At 47.3% G+C, this 12,114-nt stretch overlaps 1 protein-coding gene across 5 annotated transcripts in view; it reads right to left on the bottom strand.

Moving 5' to 3' along the window:
• tespa1 (thymocyte expressed, positive selection associated 1) overlaps positions 1–12,114 on the bottom strand; it is a 160,312-nt gene that overhangs the window by 12,346 nt on the left and 135,852 nt on the right. For 3 of the 5 annotated variants that reach the window (XM_078199223.1, XM_078199227.1, XM_078199224.1), the window contains one exon: positions 9,271–9,384. In XM_078199223.1, coding sequence (XP_078055349.1) covers positions 9,271–9,384 — 114 coding nt within the window. The remainder of the gene's footprint in view (positions 1–9,270; positions 9,385–12,114) is intronic. The other 2 variants (XM_078199226.1, XM_078199228.1) reach the window with 1 other exon arrangement.

Genomic DNA, 12,114 nt, shown 5'->3' on the forward strand with positions numbered 1-12,114 from the left:
ATCCACAGCTTAATGTGCCATTTGAAATCATTAACCCTGTCCACCTTGGCCATCCTCATGGGTGGTGAGTTCCAGGTTACTGTTCGCTATGTAAAAAGCTTTGTCCACACATTCCCTCAACTGACCCATCACTCACCCTCACTCACACTTAAACTGACCCTTCACTCTCACTCACACTCACCCACCCTCAGAATGATTTTTTTAATTTCAAAAATTTACTTTATTCTTATAAAATCTGAAAAGCATTACAGAAACATTTCTGATCATTACAACAGTAATTTACATTCTCCCTAGGATTAAACTCACATTGTGTTCAGTCTAAGAATGTTGCTTATACTTCAATCCAAGTCCAAAGTTCTTTCTGAAACTATGTACATTGGTACCAATGCACTCTGTGGTGTTTCAATAGAGTTAAACACAGTTAGAAACTATAGCCAGTCCAAGGGTTTTTTACAGTCACTGGCCCCTCGGTCTGCCTTGGTTGAGAGGCTTTAAACGGTGGCCTTTTCCCATTGTGCCTTTGCGGCGGCTGCCCCAAGCTTGGGAGCGTCCCTCAGCACGTAGTCCTGGACCTTGGAATGTGCCAGTCTGCAATACTTGGTGGAGGACAAATCTTTGCACTGGAAGATCAGCAAGTTTCGGATCAAAGAGCACCCTTTACCAAGTTGATGACCCTCCAGCAGTAGTTGATATTTGTCTCGGTGTGCTCCCTGGAAACAGTCTGTAGAGCAGAAAGTCCTGCGTCACCGAGCTGCTCAGGATGAGCCTCGACAAATACCACTACATCTCGTTCCAGATCTTCTTTGCAAAGGCACATTCCACAAGGAGGTGTGCGACCGTCTCATCGCCCCCGCTTTGAGGGCAGCGTGCAGTGATGTTGAGACTTCAGGTGTGCATGAAGGATCTGACAGGAAGTGCCCTTCTCACCACCAGCCAAGCCAGGTCTTGGTGCTTGTTTGAAAGTTCTGATGATGAGGCATTCTGCCAGATGACACTGACAATCTGCTCAGGGAACCATCTGACAGGATCCACCATCTCCTTTTCCCTCAAGGCCTCGAGGGTATTACGCGCTGACCACTGCTTGATTGCCATTTGGTCAAAGGTGTGTTTCTGGAAAAGTTTCTCCATGAAGGGACAGGTGCTGCAGTACGGTCCAACTTGGAGCGTTCCACGCCAGCGTGGCCAGACCCATCCTCCATAGCACCTGGGACAGGTAGAACGTCAAAAAGTAGTGGCACTTGGTGTTAGCGTACCGAGGATCTACACACAGCTTGATGCAGCTGCACACAAAGGTGGCCATTAGGACGAGCCTGGCCATGTTGCCATAGAACATCCCAAGTAGTTGGACCGTACTGCAACACCTGTCCTTCATGGAGAAATTTATTCAGAAAAACATCTTTGACCACAAGGCAATCAAGCAGTGGTCTGTATGTAATGTCCTCAAGCCCTTGAAGGAAATGATGATGGACCTGTCGGATGGTTCCCTCATCAGGATGAGGGCGGTGTTGGGAACATTTTTCCCACCCTTGTCCAGAGATTTATGCATCCGGACACGATCCATCTTGGATCTCCAGATAAATTTGAAGATGGCCTTGGTGGCTGCTGCTGCGCAGGACCTGGGTATTGGCCAAACTTGCGCTATATTTAGCAAGACAGAGAGTGCCTCACTGGATGACTAGGTTTTTATCGGTGATAAAGTTGCTCCCACATGCCCAATATCTGCCTTAGTTTGGTGCTGCGCTCTTCCCAGTTTTTGGTGCACGCCCTCACCGCTCCAAACCATATCCCCAGCATCTTATGGTAGTCTGCCCTGACGGTGAAGGGGACAAAGGATCTGTCAGCCCAGTTCCCGAAGAACATGGCTTCGCTCTTGCCCCGGTTGACTTTGGCTCCGCCAAGGCCATTTTGAACCGGTCACAGACTTGGGGGAGCCTGCGAACAGACGACGGGTCTGAGCAGAAGACAGCCACGTCATCCATGTAGAGGGAGACTTTGACCTGTGAGCCTCCACTGCCTGGAATTGTAACCCCTTTAATGTCTGGGTCCTTTCTGATGGATTCGGCAAAGGGTTCAATGCAACACACAAAAAGAATGGAGGAGAGAGGGCAGCCCTGCCTGACTGCAGACCTGATCTGAAAACTATCTGATTCCCGCCCATTGATTGAAACTGCGCTACTGATGTCTGTGCAGAGCAGTTGGATCCAATTGCGGATTCCCTCCCCAAAATCCATTTTGGAGAGCACATCCATCATGTGCGATATTCTGTCAAACGCCTTCTCCTGGTCCATGCTTGGGTCTGTCCAGGATCTCCTGCTCGCCGTCGTCTAAGACCCTCATGATAGATGGCAGGAAAGGAGGTCATGCTGTCTGTTGGCTTCAGGCCATACAGTCCGGCATAGAAGGATTTGCAGATCCTCAGAATGTCAGACTGCGATGATTTTACAGAGCCATCTTCTTCCTTCAGGCTGCTGATCACAGAAGAAGAAACGCGAGCATGTTTTGTCCTTGCTCCACAGAGCAGACCCTGGATTGGAAGATTACCTTGGAGGCCTCCGAGGCAAAGAGCTGGCTCTTCACCTCCTGGAGATCTTCCTTGACATCGACCCCCCATCGACTGCAGTCGGAGCAGATTCAGCATTCTTTCCTGGAGTTGGGACATTTCCCCCCTTTTCTCTCTCGCTTTCTGAACCCCTTTATGGATGAAGAACCTTTAGATGTTCCCCTTGATTGCTTCCCACCAGAATGACGGAGATTCAAAGAAGGGTTTCATGGTTCTCCAACCTTGTAATCCCTTTAGAGTTCCTCGAGGTTCTCTGTTCTCTCAACAGTTTTACATCCAGCTTCCATGTTCAAACATGGACAAAAGAGCTGAATTCCAGAGGTGAGGTGAGAGTGATAGCCCTTGACATCTGGGCCACATTCAAACAAGTGTGGCATCAAGGAGCCCTAGCAAAACTGGAATCAATGGGTATCGGGAGGTGGGGGGGGGGGGGGGGGGGGGGGGCGGCGGGTGGTGGAGTCCTACCTGCTACATAGGAAGATGGCTATGGAGGGTCAGTCATCTCAGCTCAAGGACATCTCTGCAGGAGTCCTTCAGGCTAGTGTCCGAGGCCCATCAATCTTCAGCTGTTCATCAATGACCTTCCCTCCACCATAAGGTCGGAAGTGGAGATGTTCGCCGATGATTGCACAATGTTCAGCACCATTCGCGACTCCTCAGATACTGAAGCAGTCCATGTTCAAATGCAACAAGATTTGGACAATATCCAGGCTTGGGCTGACAAGTGGCAAGTAACATTCGGGCCGCACAAATGCCAGGCAATGACTATCACCAATAAGAGACACTCTAACCACTGCCACTTGACATTCAATGGTGTAACCCTCACTGAATCCCCCACTGTCAACATCCTTGGGGTTACCATTGACCAGGAATGCACGTTCTCCCCGTGTCTGCGTGGGTTTCCTCCGGGTGCTCCGGTTTCCTCCCACAGTCCAGAGATGTGCAGGTTAGGTGGATTAGCCATGCTAAATTGCCCCTTAGTATCATGGGGACTAGCTAGGGTAAATGCATGGGGTTATGGGAATAGGGCCTGGGTGGGATTGTGGTCTGTGCAGACTCGATGGGCCGAATGGCCTCCTTCTTGCACTGTAGGGATTCTATGATCTATGAGAAACTCAGCTGGACTCACCGTATAAACACAATGGCCACAAGAGCAGGTCAGAGGCTGGGAATACTGCGGCGAGTAGCTCACCTCCTGACTCCCCAAAGCCTATCCACCACCTACAAGGCACAAGTCAGGAGTGTGATGGAATACTCCCCACTTGCCTGGATGGGTGCAGCTCCAACAACACTCAAGAAGCTCGACACCATCCAGGACAAAGCAGCCCACTTGATTGGCACCACATCTACAGACGTCCACTCCCTCCACCACCGACGCTCAGTAGCAGCAGTGTGTACTATCTACAAGATGCACTGCAGCAATTCACCAAAGATCCTTAGACAGCACCTTCCAAACTCACAACCACTTCCATCGAGAAGGGCAAAGGCAGCAGATACATGGGAACACTGCCACCTGCAAGTTCCCCTCCAAGCCACTCACCATCCGGACTTGGAAATATATTGCCGTTCCTTCGCTGTCGCTGGGTCAACATCCTGGAATTCCCTCCCTAACGGCATTGCGAGTTAACCCACAGCACGTGGACTGCAGCGATTCAAGAAGGCAGCTCACCACCACCTTCTCAAGGGCAACTAGGGATGGGCAATAAATGCTGGCCAGCCGGCGACGCCCGTGTCCCAACAAATTAATATAAAAGTGTCCCCTGCCCACATTCTGCTTTTCCTGTCGGTGACAGTCGGCCAGTAGGAGGCAGTAGTCAGAGAAGAATTCCAGCTTGACGTCAGTGGACCTGACCGTGAGCACACGGGACACAAACAGGAAGTCAATTCTGGAGCGGACAGACCCGTCATGCAGCTTGGCACCTTTAACTGTTTCCAGCAGGGCTCTGGACGTAGCGTCCAGTTTGCAGTCAGCCTGGCTGGATTACCCGGCCATGTCGATGGGACAGTTGAAATCCCCGCCCAGAATGATTGGCCTGGAGGTGGTGAGCAGCAGTGGCAGATGTTCAAAAACTGCCAGCGTTCGGTCTTGACAGCCGGGGCATACACATTAATCAGGCTGAGAGGGTAGTTCTTGTATGTGACATCTGCCACGAGGAGGCATCCTCCCACCACTTCCTTAACTTCGAAGATGGTGAAGTTGCTTCCTCGCAGCAGAATGCCTAGGCCGGAGGAACAGCAATCGTTCCCGCCTGACCAGATGGACGGTCCGTGGGACCACACACTTGACCAGCGCCTGTAAGTGCTGAGGTGAGGTATCCCACACTCCTGCAGGAACAGCAGGTTGGCCTTGACATTGGCCAGGTCGGTGAGGTTGGTCGCACACCGCAAAGTGTCCTTAATACTTTTGCACATTAATTGATGCTCCATTTTAACTCCATTTTAAGTTAAATAGATTTACCAGTCTCAAAAGTCCCGAGTCTTTCACATAGCTGGCTCAAGTTGCTGCACCCCTGCGGTGCTGAAAAGGTTCTTCAGGGTTGCAGGGCTGAGGAAGTTGTCCGGCTTTGCATCAGGCCCATAACCTCGACTGGGTGACATCGTGGGGGTTTGTAGCCCTCGGTTGGTGTCGGGGTAGCAGGCCGATCTTGGATGTTGCTGCTGTCGGTGTCTTTGCTTGTATTTTCCAGGGCCTGGGGAGCCTTGGTCGCACTGCTGCTCCTATTGACTGGATGTTCCCCAGATAAGAACATAAGAACTAGGAGCAGGAATAGGACATCTGGCCCCTCGAGCCTGCCCCGCCATTCAATAAGATCATGGCTGATCTTTTCGTGGACTCAGCTCCACTTACCCGCCTGCTCACCATAATTCTTAATTCCTTTACTGTCCAAAAATGTATCTATCCTTGCCTTAAAATGTTTCGTTGTAGGTGGTCTGGGCTCTCTGTGGTTCCCATGCCACCTTGGTGCTGAGCCTCTTGTTTTGTCATCAGTGGCCACTTGTTGTTCACTGGAGCCTCTAGCTTCAAGTGTTTTCCTCTTTCGATTTTTGTAGATCACGTTTATCCAGGGCCCTTTGTGATCTCCCTCCTCCTGTTGCATGGGATCTACGTCTTCTGATGAGGGTGGGGATGTGTCGTCCTGCTGTGCTGGCGCATCCACCTTTGATTCAGAAGCTTTCATTCTGCCAGCTTCTTGTGCGGTGGCTTAGAGGGGAAAAGAGCCACCTTTGCGGTGGCCATTCTGCTCAGCCACTGGTGATCTGGGTGTATGTGGCCCTCGTCCTGGGCAGACCTTGTAGACGTGACGATACTCCCTGCACAGATTGCAGCATTTGCTTTCCTTGCACTCATTGGTCGCGTGTCCCTCCTGTAAGCAGTTTCTGCAGAAGCTGGTGCTGCAGCTTGCTGCAAAACAGCCGCTTTTCCCGCAGATACACTCCCGTGTAGTAGAGAAAGCCTCGATTCTCTCCGATTGCAAACTTGGAGCGGGGATGCAGGAGGCCTCCATTAGGATCTGTTTTCAGAGTCACTTTGCCCTATTGTTTGCATGTCCAGACGTCAAATTTGTCCATCACGTCCATGCTCTCTCCCTCCACCTCGACGTATCTGGCGAGGAACGTGAGCACGTTCGCCACAGGGATGTAGGAGTTACACATATGTACGGTGATAACCTGGTTCCACTCTGACAGGAGTGTTATCAGAGGCTACGCAGTCAGGGTGGACAGGGGCCCCGGGTTTCCTTTTTCCTTGAGGACCTTCAAAAGTCATAGAGTTATAGAGGTTTACAGCATGGAAACAAGCCCTACAGCCCAACTTATCCATGCCGCCCTTTTTTTTGAACCCCTAAACTAGTCCCAATTGCCCCCATTTGGCCCATATCCCTCTATACCCTTCTTACCCATGTAACTGTCTAAATGCTTTTTAAAAGACAAAATTGTACCCACCTCTACTACTACCTCTGGCAGTTTGTTCCAGACACTCACCACTCTCTGTGTGAAAACATTGCCCCTCTGGACACTTTTATATCTCTCCCCTTTCACCTTAAACCTATGCCATCTCGTTTTAGACTCCACTACCTTTGGGAAAAGTTATTGACTATCTAGCTGATCTGTGCCCCTCATTATTTTATAGACCTCTATAAGATCACCCCTCAGCCTTCTACGCTCCAGAGAAAAAAGTCCCTGTCTATCCAGCCTCTCCTTATAACTCAAACCATCAAGTCCCAGTAGCATCCTAGTAAATCTTTTCTGCACTCTTTCTAGTTTAATAATATCCTTTCTATAATAAGGTGACCAGAACTGTACACAGTATTCCAAGTGTGACCTTACCAATGTCTTGTACAACTTCAACAAGACGTCCCAATTCCTGTATTCAATATTCTGACCAATGAAACCAAGCATGCTGAATGCCTTCTTCACCACTCTGTCCACCTGTGGCTTCACTTCCAAGGAGCTATGAACCTGTACCCCTAGATCTCTTTGTTCTGTAACTCTCCCCAATGCCCTACCATTAACTGAGTAAGTCCTGCCCTGGTTCAATCTACCAAAATGCATCACCTCACATTTATTTAAATTAAACTCCATCTGCCTTTCGTCAGCCCACTGGCCCAATTGATCAAGATCCCTTTGCAATCCAAAATAACCTTCTTCACTGTCCACTATGCCACCAATCTTGGTGTCATTTGCAAACTTACTAACCATGCTTCCTTTATTTTCATCCAAATCATTAATATAAATGACAAATAACAGTGGGCCCAGCACTGATCCCTGAGGCACACCGCTGGTCACTGGCTTCCAGTTTGAAAAACAACCCTCTATAACCACCCTCTGGCTTCTGTCATCAAGCCAATTTTGTATCCATTTAGATACCTCACCCTGGATCCCATGAGATTTAACCTTATGCAACAACCTACCATGCGCCATAGCTCAAACACTGAATCGTGTTTGTGAAAAGCCTTGCTAAAGTCCATGTAGAAAACATCAACTGTACTGCCCTCATCTACCTTCTTGGTTACCCCTTCAAAAAACTCAATCAAATTTGTGAGACATGGTTTTGCACTCACAAAGCCATGCTGACTGTCCCTAATCAGTCCTTGCATCTCTAAATGCCTGTAGATCCAGTCTCTCAAAATACCTTCCAACAACTTACCCACCACAGATGTGAGGCTCACTGGCTTGTCGTTCCCAGGCTTTTCCCCCCAGCCTTTTTTAAACAAAGGCACAACATTTGCCACTCTCCAATCTTCAGGCAGCTCACCGGTGACTATTGATGATTGAAATATCTCTGCTAGGGGACCCGCAATTTCCTCCCGAGCCTCCCACAATGTCCTGGGATACACTTCATCAGGACCTGGGGATTATCTACCTTGATGCGTTTTAAGGCTTCCTGCACCTCCTTCTCTGTAATATGTACACTCCTCAAGACATCACTATTTATTTCCCCAAGTTCCCTAACATCCATGCCTTTCTCAAAAGTAAATACTGATGAGAAATATTCATTTAGGATCTCACCCATCTCTTATGGATCCACACATAGATGGCCTTGTTGATTCTTAAGAGGCCCTACTCTCTCCCTTGTTACTCTTTTGGCCTTTAAGTATTTGTAGAAGCTCTTTGGATTCTCCTTTGCCTTATCTGCCAAAACAATCTCGTGTCCCCTTTTTGCCCTCCTGATTTCTCTCTTAAACCTACTCCTACACCCCCTATACTCTTCAAGGGATTCACTTGATCCCAGCTGCCTCTGCATATCATGTGCCTCCTCCTTCTTCTTGACCAGGGCCCGAAAAGCTTGATCCATTCAGCAATGCTCTTGAAGGTCATGTCAAAATACCCACCGCTGGGGACGCCTTGTAGGCTGAACATGTCAGCTGCTTCAAATCCACAGCACTTGAACAGCATCCACTTCACAAAGTAGTCCCAATCCGCAGGCAAGGCTCCCCCCGAAGTTAGCCCACTGGCCCAATTGATCAAGATCCCTTTGCAATCCTAAATAACCAGCAGCTGCAACCATAGCTCAAACACTGAATCATGCTGTACCAATGTTAGGTCCAAACCAGAGGCTTAAACCAGCATAAGATCCATCAATAGCAGCAGAACTCAAGGGTTGTCTTTCTGTGTCTTCTGTTTTTTTCAATCCACGACCACATTTAAATCCAGTAGCTCTTTGCAAAATCCGATCCCTTGGCCTTGATCCTACACTTGATCTTAGCCAAAAGGCTGAGGAGCGATCATATTCAGACTGTCCCTCACTCACTGTCACTCACACACAGATTGACATTACACAGGAAGCACATATGCAACAAAACTCTTTTCACAATCTCCTTGGCACAAGTCAGGAGTGTGATGAAATACTCTCTGCTTGCTTGGATGAGTGCAGCTCCAGGTTAGCACTGCTGCCTCACAGCACCAAGGACCCGGGTTCAATTCCTGGCTTGGATGACTGTGTGGAGTTTGCACGTTCTCCCCATATCTGCATGGCTTTCCTCCGAGTGCTCCTGCTCCCTCCCACACTCCAAAGATGTGCACTTTGATGGATTGGCCATGCGAAATTTACTGACTTATCCAGTGGTATTTCTGCACAGGCTATGATGTCAAATTCGGCTCAAATCCATGTTATGATCATTGGTGTTGTTGGCTTAGCATTAGATGATTTTAGGGTTTGTTACATATTATGAATCTAAATGGCATGCAAATGATGAGTAACATTCACCTACCTAGAAAACGTTCCAACGGTACCTTCAGAAACACTGGTGGAGGCCTTGCTTCTACCCAAATGAAAGATCTGCTGCCCTTTGGTGCCTTGGGAACTCCTGCTTAATATAGAGAGTCTATCAGTACACAGATAGAGTCAGTGTGTGTACACAGATAGAGTCAGTGTGTGTACATAGATAGAGTCAGTGTGTGTACATAGAGTCAGTGTGTGTACATAGATAGAGTCAGTGTGTGTACACAGATAGAGTCAGTGTGTGTAGACACATAGAGTCAGTGTGTGTACATAGATAGAGTCAGTGTGTGTATACACATAGAGTCAGTGTGTGTACACAGATAGAGTCTGTGTGCACACAGATAGAGTCAGTGTGTGTACATAGATAGCGCCTGTGTGTACACAGATAGAGTCAGTGTGTTTACACAGATAGAGTCAGTGTGTGTACATAGATAGAGTCAGTGTGTGTACACAGATAGAGTCAGTGTGTGTACACACATAGAGTCAGTGTGTGTAAACACATAGAGTCAGTGTGTGTACACAGTTAGAGTCAGTGCGTGTACACAGATAGAGTCAGTGTGTGTACATAGATAGAGTCAGTGTGTGTACATAGATAGAGTCAGTGTGTGTACATAGATAGAGTCAGTGTGTGTACATAGATAGAGTCAGTGTGTGTACATAGATAGAGTCAGTGTGTGCATACACATAGAGTCAGTGTGTGTACACAGATAGAGTCAGTGTGTGTAGACACATAGAGTCAGTGTGTGTACACAGATAGAGTCTGTGTGGACACAGATAGAGTCAGTGTGTGTACATAGATAGAGTCTGTGTGTGCATACACATATAGTCAGTGTGTGTACACAGATAGAGTCAGTGTGTGTAGACACATAGAGTCAGTGTGTGTACACAGATAGAGTCAGTGTGTGTAGACACATAGAGTCAGTGTGTGTACATAGATAGAGTCAGTGTGTACACAGAGAGAGTCAGTGTGTACACAGAGAGAGTCAGTGTGTGTACACTGATAGAGTCAGTGTGTGTACATAGAGTCAGTGTGTGTACATAGATAGAGTCAGTGTGTACACAGATAGAGTCTGTGTGTACACAGAGAGAGTCAGTGTGTGTACACAGATAGAGTCAGTGTGTGTACATAGATAGAGTCAGTGTGTGTACATAGAAAGAGTCAGTGTGTGTACATAGATAGAGTCAGTGTGTGTACATAGAGTCAGTGTGTGTACATAGATAGAGTCAGTGTGTGTACACAGATAGAGTCAGTGTGTGTACACAGATAGAGTCTGTGTGTTTACATAGAAAGAGTCAGTGTGTGTACATAGATAGAGTCAGTGTGTGTACATAGAGTCAGTGTGTGTACAGAGATAGAGTCAGTGTGTGTACATAGATAGAGTCAGTGTGTGTACATAGATAGAGTCTGTGTGTGTAGACACATAGAGTCAGTGTGTGTACACAGATAGAGTCAGTGTGTGTACATAGATAGAGCCTGTGTGTACACAGATAGAGTCAGTGTGTGTGCACAGATAGAGTCAGTGTGTGTACACAGATAGAGTCAGTGTGTGTACATAGATAGAGTCAGTGTGTGTACATAGATAGAGTCAGTGTGTGTAGACACATAGAGTCAGTGTGCATAGACACATAGAGTCAGTGTGTGTATACAGATGGAGTCTGTGTGTACACAGATAGAGTCAGTGTGTACACAGATAGAGTCAGTGTGTGTACATAGATAGAGTCAGTGTGTGTACACAGATAGAGTCAGTGTGTGTAGACACATAGAGTCAGTGTGTGTACACAGATAGAGTCAGTGTGTGTACATAGATAGACTCAGTGCGTGTACACAGATAGAGTCAGTGCGTGTACATAGATAGAGTCAGTGTGTGTACATAGATAGAGTCAGTGTGTGTACATAGATAGAGTCAGTGTGTGTAGACACATAGAGTCAGTGTGTGTACATAGATAGAGTCAGTGTGTGTACATAGATAGAGTCAGTGTGTGTACACAGATAGAGTCAGTGTGTGTACACAGATAGAGTCAGTGTGTGTACATAGATAGAGTCAGTGTGTGTACACAGATAGAGTCTGTGTGTTTACACAGATAGAGTCAGTGTGTGTACACAGATAGAGTCAGTGTGTGTACACAGATAGAGTCTGTGTGTTTACACAGATAGAGTCAGTGTGTGTAGACACATAGAGTCAGTGTGTGTACATAGATAGAGTCAGTGTGTGTACACAGATAGAGTCAGTGTGTGTACATAGATAGAGTCAGTGTGTGTACATAGATAGAGTCAGTGTGTGTACACAGATAGAGTCTGTGTGTTTACACAGATAGAGTCAGTGTGTGTAGACACATAGAGTCAGTGTGTGTACATAGATAGAGTCAGTGTGTGTACACAGATAGAGTCAGTGTGTGTACATAGATAGAGTCAGTGTGTGTACATAGATAGAGTCAGTGTGTGTACACAGATAGAGTCAGTGTGTGTACATAGATAGAGTCAGTGTGTGTACACAGATAGAGTCTGTGTGTTTACACAGATAGTGTCAGTGTGTGTACACAGATAGAGTCAGTGTGTGTACATAGATAGAGTCAGTGTGTGTACACAGATAGAGTCAGTGTGTGTAGATACATAGAGTCAGTGTGCGTAGACACATAGAGTCAGTGTGTATACAGATGGAGTCTGTGTGTACACAGATAGAGTCAGTGTGTACACAGATAGAGTCAGTGTGTGTACATAGATAGAGTCAGTGTGTGTACACAGATAGAGTCAGTGTGTGTAGACACATAGAGTCAGTGTGTGTACACAGATAGAGTCAGTGTGTGTAGACACATAGAGTCAGTGTGTGTACAC

The sequence above is a fragment of the Mustelus asterias genome, chromosome 27, assembly GCF_964213995.1.
Source record: "Mustelus asterias chromosome 27, sMusAst1.hap1.1, whole genome shotgun sequence".
Lineage (NCBI taxonomy): Eukaryota > Metazoa > Chordata > Chondrichthyes > Carcharhiniformes > Triakidae > Mustelus > Mustelus asterias.